Source organism: Bos indicus, chromosome X (assembly GCF_029378745.1).
Source record: "Bos indicus isolate NIAB-ARS_2022 breed Sahiwal x Tharparkar chromosome X, NIAB-ARS_B.indTharparkar_mat_pri_1.0, whole genome shotgun sequence".
In the NCBI taxonomy this organism is placed as follows: domain Eukaryota; kingdom Metazoa; phylum Chordata; class Mammalia; order Artiodactyla; family Bovidae; genus Bos; species Bos indicus.
In genome coordinates, this window is record NC_091789.1 from 58,518,715 (window position 1) to 58,534,014 (window position 15,300).

Consider the following 15,300-nt stretch of genomic DNA (forward strand, 5'->3'; position numbering starts at 1 on the left):
TTTGTCAAAAACCACTGGTTCATTATCAGAAAAGAAGTCATTCTGGTACTCAGTGACATAAATTCAGATGGATTTTTAAAAAATCTACTCTTCACTAAATCTTTATAGCACCTAAATTCGAACTATAATTGAGAAATTGGCTCCCTCATCTGGATTTCATTTGATATCTAATCACAGTAACTTGAAATGCATTCATATACAGAAATATATTCTGTCTTGATTTGTGTCATCTGATGATTTATGAATTATAGAAATGATAGCTCCATAAAAAATAAAATACAATAAAGGAAAAGGAATTTTTCTAAGCTGTGTCTCATTTGTAAAAACACTCAAGTGCGTATGGTGTACACACTAGTAAGTTCTCTCAATATCTTCTCTTCACAGTATATGCTGGATTAGTGGAAGTACCTGAGAAATCATCTAAGCGACCCTCTGACGTTAATGTTAACCCATTATATGTCTCTTATGAATGTAAAAAACCACTAATCCATATGTATGAAAAGGAATTCACTTCTGAGATCTGCTGTGGTTCTTTGTGGGGTAAGTTTGATTTCTTAAAACTGAGTTGTGTTTTAAAGAGTACATTTTTATCTATATAAAAACTAGTGTAAAAGCACAGATATAAAATATGTATTTGCTATTGACAAACTGTTTTCAGGGCTTCCCTGGTGACTCAGATGGTAAAGAATCTGCCTGCCATGCGGGAGACCTGGGTTTGATCCCTGGGTTAGAAAGATCCCCTGGAGAAGGGAATGCCAACCCGCTACAGTATTCTTGCCTGGATAATCGCCATGGACAGAGGAGCCTAGTGGGCTACAGTTCATGGGGTTGCAAAGAGTCGGACATGACTGAGCGACTAAGCACAACTGTTTTCAATTATGCATACATGCTAAGTCACTTCAATCCTATCTGACTCTGCGACCCTGTGGACCATAACCCACCAGGCTTCTCTGTCCAAGTGATTATCCTGGCAAGAATACTAGAGTGTGTTGCCATGTCCTCCTCATTTCCATGTATGTGTGTGTGTGTGTGTTTGTATGTGTTATTAAACATGCATATACACATGTATGTACACACAGAGAGAGCAGTTAACTTGCTTATTTATTTTCACTCAGTGCAGTTTGGTGTTTGAATTACTCCCTCTCCTGTTCATTCTGTTTTTCTTTATAACCTGAATTAACTTTGCTAAAATATAAAATTGGACTAGGTTATAATTATTTGAAAATTCAAGCTTAGTATTTTTAATTTGTGATAGAATGCAATGTATAATACCTAATGAGATTATTGCAAGAAGTTTCTTCAAAAGTTCTTGTTTTTAAAATATCTTGAGGATTTGTAGACAAAATTCCTTGTATAATATCTTAACTTTAATAGACTAATTCAATCCTTTATTCCAGGAGAATTTTAACCACTTGGTAATTCTGAGACAGTTTTTTACCTCAAGCCAGTCTGAATCATAAATGAAATAGAATAAATTAATGCAAGGAAGTGAAAAATCCAAAATAAATGCCAACCTCCAACCTGCAGTTTCATAGATTTTGCTTAATGTATGATTGAACAGGGGACAGAATTTTAAATTAAAAATAGAGCAGTGTAGCAAATATTACAGATTTGCAGAAAAAAAAGCCATCCTCAAAGTTCTACTAATGTAATGTGTCAGATAACAAGAAAGCAAAGTTTACTTCATTATCATTTCAGTCAGGCAACTACCCAGAGATGAGCTTCATGTCTAGTAACCCATTTTTATAACATGTGATTTTATATTTTAAAATATAAAAGATTTTATTATGTGTCATCATGGTAGAACAAGATGCCCCAAATGGCCGCTGCCAGTGTCTCAGTCCCCAGGGGTGTCCCAACTGCTTCTGTCTCTCCAAGGGGATTCTCCAAGATCAACAAGTGGGTCTGACCCAGGCACCTTTCAAACCACCGTGTCTGCCTTGAAACTTGAAGCATATGAGATTTTGTGTATGCCCTGTAAAAATGGAATTTCTTTTACTTATGGCCCTTCAGCTCTCCTGAAAATAAGCCCCACTTGATTTTCAAAACCAATTGTTCTAGGAGCTCATCTTCCCAGTGCCAGACCCCCGGGCTGGGGACACAATGTGCATCTTGGATGCCAAACTCCTTGGGCAGAACCTCTTGTTTATGAGTCATCAGCTCTTGAATATGAGTCTTTACTAAACTGCATCTCTGTCATTCCTTCCCATCTTGTTGTGGCTCCTTCTTTATGTCTTTAGTTGCAAAAATCTTCCTGCTAGGCTTTAGGTCATTCTCATAGACAGTTGCTCTGTAAATAGTTGTAATTTTTGTGTGCCCATGGAAAGAGGTGTGTTCAGAGTCTTTCTACTCCACTGTCTTGATCCTGACCCCCATATGAAGTGCATTCTAAATTTAGTTGAATCTTCTATTTTAGTCTTCTCATTCAGTCTTTAAACAGTGCTTATATTTTAATGAATAGAGCCAGCACACAAATAACAGAGTATAGGAATGTAAATACATGAAATAGGAACGAATTTTATAGACATTCAGCAATATAAGTTTTTTAATATATGCATGAACACAGAATCACCCAATTTTAAAATAATTTGCATATAATTATTTAAAAGTATTAAATCGCTGTTATAGTTAGGAATGAGAAACCAACAAGAGGGAAGGGATATACTTGTACCTATGGCTGATTCATGTTGAGGTTTGACAGAAAACAACAAAATTCTGTAAAGCAATTATCCTTCAATTAAAAAATAATTAAAATTTTAAAAAAAGACTATATATACTAGGCCTCATGAATATTTAATAGTAACTTTCAAAAGAGTTGACTGATTTTTGTAAAGTATGGGACATTACTAAAAGGTACTAACATATACACAAAGTTCTATCTGTGTGATGGCATACCAGACACCAGCCAGTGGAATATTATCAGAAGGTGTTATTTTCTATATTTTAATGAAAATAAATTTGTTCTGTTAGTAGAGTGTTCCCTGTTACACAGAATGAAGTCAACAGTAGCTTAAAATGACAAACATCACCTTTACATAGATCAGCTCACTGGAGGAGCAAGAATACTAATATAAATGTAATTATAAAAATGTAATCTGAGCTAATATAGCACTTTTCTTTTTGTATATGAACAGGAGTGAATTTACTGTTGGGAACTCGATCGAATCTGTATCTGATGGACAGAAGTGGAAAGGCAGACATTACTAAACTTATAAAGAGAAGACCATTCCGTCAGATTCAAGTTGTAGAGCCACTCAATTTGCTGATTACCATCTCAGGTTTGTTTAAGAACTAAAATTAGCTGAGTTATTATGCAGATTAATTAGGTTGTAAACTGGGCTAAAGACTTTCTCAAGTGAAAGTGTTCCGAGGAAAGCACTGTAAATATAATTTTTAATTGGGACACCAGGCTTTCCTACTTGCATTTTCTTAACTATTTACAATTTAAACTTCTGACTCTCCTTTGATGTCTGGATATTTGATTGCAATGTACCTCTACTAGGTCAGGGAAAGGAAAAACCATGCCATTTGCATCCTATCAGGTCTTCTGTCAATAACCATGCACAACTTTGGAAGTCACAGCTTCAGCCACCCATGCACTCACCACCACAGTAACCTCCAGTATATACCTTTCCTGTGATGTGTTAGAAGCAACAAGGAACAAAGAGGCCAATAACTGGATAAAAATGAGAGTCTGTTGTACCTACCACAGCCCTATAATAAGGGTCTACAGATAGGGCTAGTAACAAGAATGGATCCTCTATTCTTCCCACATAGTAGTAGAACTTTTTAGTTTGAGTCAGTCAGAGCCTGAACCTTGGAATATGAGAGATCAAGTATATGGATGTTAATAATTATTGTGATTACTAAACAGTACTTGGTATCAGAAAAGCACTAACATTAATGCTGACTTTAGGCAAAAAATTACTCTTGAAAGATTGGAAAAAAATGTTTAATGTTTTAACTATAGAATAAAATGATGCTAATCACAGTAATTTTTATGTGCTTATATACTTCCTGTCTATACCTAATAATGATATTTCACATTAACTAATGATTATGTATAGTCCTAAATATGATTAATGTTGCTTTAAGTTTTGGTTAGAGAAAATCCCCTAGAAATATATACCGAAGTATCATGATTTTTTAAATCATTTTTCATGGCCATTCATTTATAATTGTTTGAGGCACATGGAAGCAACATTTAGTTTTTGAATACATCTGGATGGCTTGCAGGCTGCACATCTGGATAACAGATTTCTTTTTATCCAGCTTTCTCTAACCCAAATATTCTCTTTTTATTGCTGAAGTTTCTCTTAAATGTGGATTATTTTTGCATAAGATAGTAAAGAGAATGTTAGTATAGAAAGATACCTGATAGTTTGGAGCTCAACTTTGTTATTTGAGAACAGAATGACAATAGATATAGATACTTGAATTCTAACACTGCTGAAAAATGATTAAAAATATGTTTAAGATTACATGAATAAGAATCTTAATGTTGGGCCTAGAAATCTTATAGTCTTTAAATGACTATAAAGTACTATATATGAAAATAAATGTGTGATTTTAATGGCTTGTTTTTCTGAAAGAACTGTAAGAATTTGATGGGATTTACAATTAGAAAAATAACATTAAAGATAGATTGCGCTGAGAAAAAATAATAAACCGTTGGATTTCTTTGTAAGTTTACTGGAATGAAAGAGTACAGAGAGAGACACCCATCTCACTGGCTGAGGATGCCTAACAATCAGTACACCAGACATATCTTCTCATATATGCACACTACCAGAGATAGCTTCTAGGTCTCTGAGTCCCAAAAAACTCATGGCTTAAATTAAAAGCTAAGGAACAAATGAATGGATGGTAATTCTGTTGCCCACATAGTAGTAGTCTTAACCTGTTCCAAAGAAGTATTGTACATTCACTTCTACATTGATAGCTGGTAGACACTTCAGCTATTTCTTGGAAGTGAGAGACTAAAAGAAACTTTGCTATCATATTTCCAAACTCTAAAGGAGAAACTCAATGCAGTATAGTTTTTTAAAACTGCTTTTTACTTTAATTAAAAGATTTGATTAAAAAGACAAAATACCTTTACCTTTTTTGGTTCTTCTAATATGTAAAAAAAAGAAAAAAGACTGAATTAAAACACTGTGTCTTTTCTTATCTATCAGGCCGTAAGAACAGACTTCGAGTGTATCATTTGACGTGGCTGAGAAATAAGATTTTGAACGATGATCCAGAAAGTAAAAGAAGACAAGAGGAAATGCTCAAAACAGAAGAAGCCTGCAAATCAATTGATAAGTTGACAGGCTGTGAACACTTCAGTGTCCGTAAGTCTCATTTCACATTTGTTTTTGTTGTTATTGTTTAGTCATTGCCATGTCCAACTCTTTTGTGACGTCTTGGACTGTAGCCTGCCAGGCTCCCTAGTCCTTTGAATTTCCCAGGCAAGAATACTGGAATATGTTGCCATTTACCTCAGCTATATAAATTTTGCCTCCTTTCATTTGGTGAAGTACATTCTTGTGAAAGGTAAAGTAGAGAAAGGAAAACATTTGCAACTTCAAATACAAAAATGAGTAAATTTCTCTGAGACATCTTTCAAGTCTTTTATGTCACAATAATGGCTGTTATTGAAAAAATATTGATTGACTGAAATAGCTATTGAAGTTAAATTTGGTTTACTTTTCCTCCTTTCTTCCCTTCCCACTCACTCTAATTAGTTCACATTAACTGATGTTTCTTCCTGCTTCTATTTAACTTCAATTGTATAAATGTTAATGTGTCTTCAGTAACCTGCAAGATTTATATGACATTGTCTTTCCTTGGAGCAGCAATAAAATAGAATCCCATAATGATTCCTTTTTTAAAAATTGGAAAATCCCTCTTAATACTGACCAAGAAACTTTACCATGAGTCAAAAAGAAAATTTATCAATTATCTGCTGGCTCTCATTCCCACTTATGATATTCATGAGTATAATTGCAAAATATTTCCTGTCTGATTAGTGTGTTTTCATATCCCCTGTGTCTTCACAACCATCCACTGTGGAATGGAGTAACAAATCCAGGGTCTCAGAGTCCTGCTGTCATCTCTCAACAACTTGGAAGTAATGTTTTCCCATTCTTTCTATTTCTGAAGCAAATCCCCTCTACTCTTAGCCTTTTTTTTCTTCTTTCCTCTTTACTAATTGTCTATCAGTCAGAACTAGTGGCATAGGTAAGAGATAGTTGGAATCATATGAGTTCAGAGAAGGCAATGGCACCCCACTCCAGTACTTTTGCCTAGAAAATCCCATGGACAGAGGAGCCTGGTAGGCTGCAGTCCATGGGGTCGCTAGAGTCGGACACGACTGAGCGACTTCACTTTCACTTTTCACTTTCATGCTTTGGAGAAGGAAATGGCAACCCACTTCAGTGTTCTTGCCTGGTGAATCCCAGGGACGGGGGAGCCTGGTGGGCTGCCATCTATGGGGTCACACAGAGTCGGACACGACTGAAGCGACTTAGCAATATGAGTTGTGGCAGGATATTTTTATCCTGACTGACCATTTCTATTCTGCATACTAAGAGGCTTTCCCAGGATAGGTTTCATGTATGTATACATATGTGATGCCATGTACTATAGTCTACCAGGCTCTTCCATCCATGGAATTCTCCAGGCAAGAGTACTGGAGTGGGTTGCCATTTTCTTCTCCAGGGGATCTTCCCAACCCAGGGATCGAACCCAAGTCTCCCACATTGCAGGCAGATGTTTTACCATCTGAGCCACCAGGGAAGCCCATATACATACATACATACACACAAATAAAGGTAGAAGTGAGTGCCCAGACAACTTAAGTATTAAATAAATATACTATTTTCTTCTAGTTTTGTGTATCATTACTTTAATATTCCCAGATGTCAACCCAGAAGTTGATATAGCAGAAGTACCTCTTAATAACTTATCAAGTTTTTAGTTCTATAAGAGAGAGTTTACAAAGATAGTCAACCTTGCAAAGATAGTTCTGTGCATTTGTGAAATGAATGGACTAGTTTAGTCTACTTTTCCTGGCTGATTGCATTCCAATCCATCCCAGCTCTCTAATAACACTTGTCCTACTGACGAGTGGAACAGTAGCTCCTTCCCAAAGGAGAATAACAACATAACCATACTTGCATGGTATTTTCATAGCCTTCCAAGGTCCACAAAATAGTGGACTGATACCAATTACTGCCATATATTGAAATTATCAGCATTATTTGCTTAAAAGAGAATTTGTTTGCTTGTTGGGGGATTTATTAATCATAATTCTTTGACCTACTTCTGAACAGTTAAAAAAAAAAATAAAGAAAGAAAGTGAAGCTAGACTCAGAGAGGCAGAGACACAGAGTGAGAGAGAATGAGAGAGGGAGAGGAAAGGAGAGAGAGAATTCTTATATATTAGTCTTAGATGAAGTCTGGCTAGAGAAGACAGCAGCAGTATCTCTGCCAAAGAAGAGGGATTTAGCATAAACATAAATCTAGAAGTAGGACAACATATTTCATAAGAGCCAGAAGGTCTGGCCAAGGGCAAACATATACTTTTTATAAACTTTCTCTTTCTTTAATAAAAAAGCTCTATTGAAATATACCCAATTAAAGCGTACAATTAAGTGAGTTGCAGTATGTTTATAGAGTTGTGTAACCATCACCATGATCTGATTTTCATCATTCTAACAAGAAACATCATAGCCATTAGCAATCACTGCAAATTTAATTCCTCTTACCTTATTCCCTTCATAATCTGAATAAGCTACTGATCTACTTTCTCTGCTATAGATTTGTCTTTTCTCCATGATGTACTTAAATGGAATTATACATTATATAATCTTTTGTGACAAGCTTCTGTCACATACCATGTTTTCAAGGTTCATCCATGCTATAACCAGTACAACATGTATCAGTATTCCTTTTTATTGCTGAATAGTATTGCATTGTATAAATACTTCATCTTTTATTTATCTATTATAAATTCATTGTTTAAAATGTCTTTCTTCTGGTTCCAACCATCCAAGTAGGTATAAAGTGGCATCACATTATAGTTTTGATTTGCATTTCCCTCATGAATAATGTTGTTGAGCATTCAAGTGTTTATTGGCCATTTGTATATCTCCCTTGGGCTATTTATCCTTTTGTTATTGAGTTGTGTTTTTTGTATATTCTGGATACTAAACCCTTACAGATATATGATTTGGAAATATTTATTCCTGTTCCATACTTTGTCTTTTCACTCTGTTGATAGTGTCCTTTGATACATAGAAGAGTGAATTTTAATGAAACCCAATTTAGCTGTTTATTTCTTTTGTTGTTTATGCTTTTGGTGTCAAATATGAGAATCTATTACCATGAGGGTTTATTTACTTTTAATAGCTTCATAGTTTTAGCTCTTACATTTAGGTCTTTGATCCATTTCAAGTTAATTATTGTATATATGGATTAAGGTAAGACATCCAGTTCATTTTTTTATATGTAGATATTCAGTTGTCTCAGTACCATTTGATGAAGAAATTGTTGTTTCTCTATTGAATATTCTTGGCACCATGACCATAAATGTACTTTATTTATAGACATTCAGTTCTACTCCATTGATCTATATGCCTATCCTTATGTCAGTACTACACTGCTTTGATTACTATAGCTTATAATAAGTTTAGAAACTGGGTACTGTGAGTCCTCCAACGTTGTTTTTTATTTTTAAGAGCATTTTGGCCTCTTCTAATTCCATGTGAATTTTAATCAGCATTTCTGTTTGTACATATTGGGATTTTAGAGATTGCATTGAATCCATAAATCATTCTGGATGCTATTGCCTTCTTAATTGTCATTGTTACGACATTTTTAACAACAAATACAAATACTTGAGTGTTCTTGTTAACCCTGTGGCATTGTTACTTCTTTGTATTTTATCATTGTAGTCCAACATGAAGAAACAACATATATTGCAATTGCTTTGAAATCATCGATTCACCTGTATGCATGGGCACCAAAGTCCTTTGATGAAAACACTGCCATTAAAGTGAGTGGTCTCCATTTTCATTGGGCTTTCTTTTGAGAAATTGTAAACAGAACAGTATTTGGAATATAGTAGGAGAAATATAGATGCTATTCTTCTACAGTTAATGTAATTTGAATATACCATGTCAATAATTATCATTTAACCCTTTTCTAGACAATTTGCAGGTACCAAACCAAGGGAGAATGTGAGGGAAATCCCTGACCCCTCCCCTTACAGGAACTCCCTACCAGCTCCTCACTCCCAATTCCTGTAGTTAACATGAAGAACTCCTCTTCTAAAGCCACAAACACAAGCTTTGGGTGCTACCCCAATGACTTGAAGCTGAGAAAGTCCCTTTTCTCTCTTAGTGAGGGGTGGAGAGCAGAGGGAAGGTAAGGAAAGATGTGACAGTGGTAGAGTGGGGAACCCCCTGGTAGACGAATAAAGGAAAAGAAAGCCTTTGCTCTCATGACCAGGACTATAATAGGTGGGAGTGGGGAGGAAAGGGTGGCTCTATATTCCTTCCAAGCTGGATCTCTAAACACATTTCTCTCTAGAACTATTACAAGAAATGCTGGTTAGGCTTATTTGGATTGCAAGTACTGTTTCCGCCCTTATTTTGGTTTAACTGAACTTCTATGGATCAGCCTCATAAGGTAACCATTTAGTGTCCCAAACAATTAAGTCGCTGATGATTTTTAATCACATTTCATAAACTGGAGACTATTTTTATCTTTATTATCTTTTTACAGTGCTTCAGAACTCAACATAAATAAAATTATTCTGTGTTTATTCTGTATTAATAAAGACTGATTAATGAACCAGTGGTACTACATAGAATCCGGTAGCTTCTTAGAATCATCTGAAGCATTTGTTAAAAGTTTAGACCTCAGGCGAACTCCAGGCCAAATTAGGTTTGGAATGGGGCCTGGGGAATCTGTATTTTTAGCAAACATCCTAGGAGATTTTGAACTGGTTGGTCCATGGAGTTTTTCAAAGCACTGATAGGGACACATCATGATAGACCCCAGTAAGGTATTCATGAAATACAATCATATCTTAGGTTAGGATCTGTTTACATATTATATTTTATAGACTAAAACATCACATGTGTACAATATAGATGGGGTAATGTTTATGGCTGCTCCTCAAATGTCTGAAAGTGAAAGTCGCTCAGTTGTGTCCGACTCTTTGTGACCCCATGGACTATACAGTCCATGGGTTCTCCAGGCCAGACGACTGGAGTGGGTAGCCTTTCCCTTCTCCAGGGGATCTTCCCAACCCAGGGATCGAACCCAGGTCTCCCAAATTGTGGGCGGATTTCTTTACCGGCTGAGCCATTTGTACAATAAATATGTTCTTTTATAAATAGCACAGACTACTATATAGATAGTCTGGGCCTGTCCTGACACAAATCACATCCCTGATCTGATCTCCCTAAATTGGACATTGGGTCAGTTGTCAGTATTTGGATATGGGTTTGTTCCTGGGTGTCTGCTGATTGGTCAGAGCTGCCTGGTATGGAGCTGGGAAGCAAAGAAGGTAAGTACCAACAGTCTGTCTGGCCTGATATACAGTTCCTTGTCTAAATCCTCACTCCAGTTCTTGAATCCCACCACATGAGTTCAGTATGGTGAAACCTGTGATGCCCAGTCCTCTACTGTGACCTGAACTTGGCAATGTATCCTGTTTGGCTTTTTGTTTCCTTGGACTAGGAACCATAATAGCCTAGAGTACACCCAGTCTATGGTAGGTTAACATGTCTGGCCTTTCTCATTCCCTACCAAGTGTGCATTGATCAATCAGCAGACTCCGAAGGAGACTACATGTCCTATGAAGCCTATATACGAATATTGGCAAAAATACAGGCAGCTGATCCAGCAAACCGGTTTAAGAGACCAGATGAGCTCCTTCATTTGCTGAAGCTCAAGGCAAGGAATTTAAATACAGCACATAGGATACAAGGCCATATAAAACTCTTATGATTTTTGAAGATTTGGCCTTTGAAGGAAAACTCAATATTTAGAACCTGAATATAATTGTTCTTGTTGAGTTAACAGATATGACAAGTTGTAATACATAGGTCTCTAAATGTATTATGTAATTTTAAAAATCATTCTGGGTTCTATACACCTGTTAAGCAAACGGGCGGGAGAATTTTCACCTTAGACAGAATGTCATTTTTGGCCTTTTGGCCATATTTGGTTTTATACCTACAGGTGTTTCCAACACTTGGTCATAAGCCAGTGACAGTTGACCTGGCTATTGGTTCTGAAAAAAGACTAAAGATTTTCTTCAGCTCAGCAGATGGATATCACATCATTGATGCAGAATCTGAGGTTATGTCTGATGTGACCCTGCCAAATAACGTAAGATCCCTGGAAATTATTGTGTAACATAATTTGAGTATTTCCAACTGTGAAACTCTTAAAAGGTTTAAAAATACGAGTAACAATATCTATATTAGAACTGAGACCTAAAAGGTAAGTATTGAGTGCCAGAAGGTAGTAATGGATAAACAAAAGTCACTGATGGTTTCTTAGTCCAGAGTGCTAAGTCCGTTCTGCAGATAGACTTTGTCTGGCACAGTGATGTTTTGTATTTGTTTTTAAATGAACCACCTCATGCGAAGAGTTGACTCATTGGAAAAGACTCTGATGCTGGGAGGGATTGGGGTAGGAGGAAAAGGGGATGACAGAGGATGAGATGGCTGGATGGCATCACTGACTCGATGGACATGAGTTTGGGTGAACTCCGGGAGTTGGTGATGGACAGGGAGGCCTGGCGTGCTGCGATTCGTGGGGTAGCAAAGAGTCGGACACGACTGAGCGACTGAACTGAACTGAATCCCTAGTTTACACTTAAAATCTGGATTTCTATTGAAAAACCAATGATCCAACATTACTATCTGGCCATAATCAACTGGAACCAATTGGTGCCTGCCCACTTTTGGATGGAACATATGCTATGCATTCTCTATCCATCCATGTTTATGTATTTATAATAACTGGCCCTCTTAGGCATATGAGTTTATAACCCTTGCTTTTAGTTCTCTGCATCTCATTATGCATTATTATGTATATGCCCTTTCTTTATCCAGATTTTAGTAAACTATGATATATAGCAAGTTATCATAAAGTATTCTCTTATAGTATACTTTATACTTAGAATTTCTGATCAAGGATTCAACACTTTAAAAGCTAATGCATATCAACTCTCAACTCTTAAATAATTATAAACATGAAAATATGGCACAGCATCTAAAATATGAATAGTTGTAAAAATACTACACACATCATTTATATAAAGAGCTCAAACATAACATAATACCTCACACACTCACACACACAATATACATATAATGGTAGAAATGACATTTTTTTCCTATTGAAAATTATATTAAAAAGGAAGAGATGAATCAACAAATCTTTTTAAATTCCCCATTTTGTCAAACACTAAAGTTTTAGCAGTTTAGTGTTATACAAAAGTCCAGGAGAAAACTTTTTTGTACTTCTGAATCACTTTTGCACAGTTTTTGCAATCACACATTGCACAGTTTTCAGAGTTATCTCGTATATCTCTGACAGATTACACAGAACAGTTGTCAGATCATTAATGGAGGCTGTTTTTTCAAGTTTTGGTCAGATTTAACAATCCAATTAGATGGTCATTCTGTTGTCACCTATGATTATATAAAAATCACAATTTATAATGTCAAAAACACTGAACCGAGCCCCAGACAAAGCCACTTAAATATGAGTTCAGGTAAGTTTTAGTATAAATATTATAGTATTCTTCACTTGGAAGGTCTTCCATCACTTCCTGCATCTTGTTTTTTTTTACATCACATCATGCGTTATTGAAAACCTCAGTATTGATCCAAGTTAATACTTATTGGAAAAGTCATTCAGGAAGATTGAATTCTGTGTTCAACTTGACTACTAAGCAAGAAGAATTACTTTCTTTTCGAGCAATCTGTTAATTATTATGGAAACAATGAGAGAAGAGGATTTTTTTTTCATCATTTTCTGGCCTAATTAGGATACCTTAAGTGAATTCAAAAATAGAATTTTTAGCTAAATGCCCTAGTGTCTTGACCCATTAAAAGAGAAAGGACTCTAATATAAGGGAGGAGAGAGTGTCTTCTGAAACAGGATGTACTAAAAATAATTTTTCCAACAGTGCTAGATTACAAAAGCTATAAAGCTACAAGGGAGCTATGTGTGCTAAAAGAATATCTGATTACTTCAGGAATCATCTGAGAAGCAAGAGAATTACCTCTGATGCTTTCTGATTTACAGCAGCTCAGCTCTATTCTAAACAAAGTTTTTGAGACAATCTTTTTTCTTGCAATTTCTTTTTCTCTCTTCCTTCATCTCTTTTCTGATTCAGTTGCTCATGCGAGTGCCCAGGGAACGCATTAAAATTGCTTTTGGCCTCTGGATCCCCATTTTAGTTTTAAGAATTGTTGTTGCTGAGACTGAGGCATGGCCACAAGCACTTGGCCTGAGTGCGCTGGGTTTGGCAAGTATAGTTTCTGACATTTTTTCCCTTAAATTGCTAAATTGGAGACATGATAAGAGGAATTGATTGTTCATTTTTAAGGGAAATATGATTAACGTGACAATATCTATAGTTTGGGCGTTTTGTCACATTGTTTTGTGCATCATGAAATTTAGAAATTCTTAGATATTTCTTAATATTTCATCACCTAGTACCTCTCTGAATTGAAGATATTTTAAGATTATGTAAATTGGATAATAAATTCTATAATTTTTTTGAAGGGAGGATGACTGTTACATTTCAAGCAGTGAAGAATATTATAAGGCTGTTCCTTCTAAATATTTAAGCTCAAGCTATTTTAGAGTTAATTTTCTATTTCTGATTTGAATGAATTGGATGATAACCAGTGATTTTGTATTTGTTAATTGGTTCATTCCTTACTAAATTTAGTATTCATTAATGTGCTAAAATGAATCTGAAATCAAACAAGTGATGTTTCTTCTATCATTATACATCATACTTAGTGAAATTTCAACAAATTTCTCTGTTAGAAATATATTCTGCTTTTTACATATATAATTTTTCTCCTAAAAATATAGGAGAATATTAAACAATAACAACCTTATGACATAGGGAAAGCTCTTCTCAAGTGTTGGATAGCATGCTGTTTAGTGCTAAAACAGAAATTTCTCTCCTCTCTGTACTTTGAACCCCTCTTTGGTCTTTATTGTTCATCCAAGCTGCTTCTATTAAAGTAGTAGTGATAAAATGTTGGACATATAAATCCTTATGGAACATAATTCTAGCCCCTGGAAATCATTATACCACAGAATATCATCATTTTACCTGATTCCTTGGGAATTGGCGTGATGCTCACCTTCAATGCTGAATCCCTTTCCGTGGAAGCAAATGAACAACTCTTCAAGAATATCCTTGATGTGTGGAAAGACATACCATCCTCCGTAGGTATGTGGAAAATTTTTCTCCTTTCATATGATCCCAGAAAAGCTTCTATTTCCTAAAGTGTCACTTTTTCTCAAGGCATCTAGGGTTAATTTGGGGTACTGCATATTTACTCCCTTGTAAGATAATGTATATGTTTTTCTTATGCTTAATGATTTCACAAGGCTACCACAAAGAGGCTGATTTTGGCTGTCTTAGTAGTTCATTTTCAATAAGCATGCAATTAAAATAAGAAAGTGATTATTTTCTATAATAATCTATCATTTTATTTTAACTCCTTTTGCTTGCAGATTTTACACAGATGTTGAAAATGCTTCATTCCATAACATTGATTTGGGGTTTTTACCTTTATCTTAAGAGAGTGCCAACTAATATAAGAGAGGAGCCAAATATTTCCATTTTGTACAGTCAATAGTGTTCTGTTTAGCCAGTAATATTCCTGTGAAGAATCAAATACAAACTGCTTTTGTGACTCATTGGTTGTCACTAAGATTTCATCATCCTTCATTTACAAAACAGATAAATATGACTGACTGAAATGCTCTTAGATACTACCCAGATGGCAACACAAAGAAAACTGCCTTTTCATCTTCATTAGACCAGGGAAAAATTTTTTTTTCTTCCTGACCAGCACAGGACTACCAATCTGGGAAATCTGAATAACTTGAATCTCTCGTACATGTCTCTGAGGCTTGATGACTACAGAGGTAATTCTAAATAGGAAACAGAATAATGCCTATAAACAGCAAAAATACTAGAGTAGAATGATTTTGTTGAAATGTTCCTGGAAGGAGGATAAGTTTAATGAAGCA

General features: G+C 35.5%; 1 protein-coding gene across 3 annotated transcripts in view; it reads left to right on the plus strand.

Moving 5' to 3' along the window:
- Positions 1-15,300, plus strand: part of NRK (Nik related kinase) — a 129,888-nt gene that overhangs the window by 107,376 nt on the left and 7,212 nt on the right. For 2 of the 3 annotated variants that reach the window (XM_070785113.1, XM_070785111.1), the window contains exons 21-27: positions 385-540; positions 3,135-3,278; positions 5,178-5,336; positions 8,943-9,041; positions 10,808-10,953; positions 11,242-11,391; positions 14,356-14,491. In XM_070785113.1, the coding sequence (XP_070641214.1) occupies positions 385-540; positions 3,135-3,278; positions 5,178-5,336; positions 8,943-9,041; positions 10,808-10,953; positions 11,242-11,391; positions 14,356-14,491 (990 nt within the window). Of the gene's footprint in view, positions 1-384; positions 541-3,134; positions 3,279-5,177; positions 5,337-8,942; positions 9,044-10,807; positions 10,954-11,241; positions 11,392-14,355; positions 14,492-15,300 lie in introns of all 3 variants that reach the window. The other variant, XM_070785112.1, reaches the window with a different exon arrangement.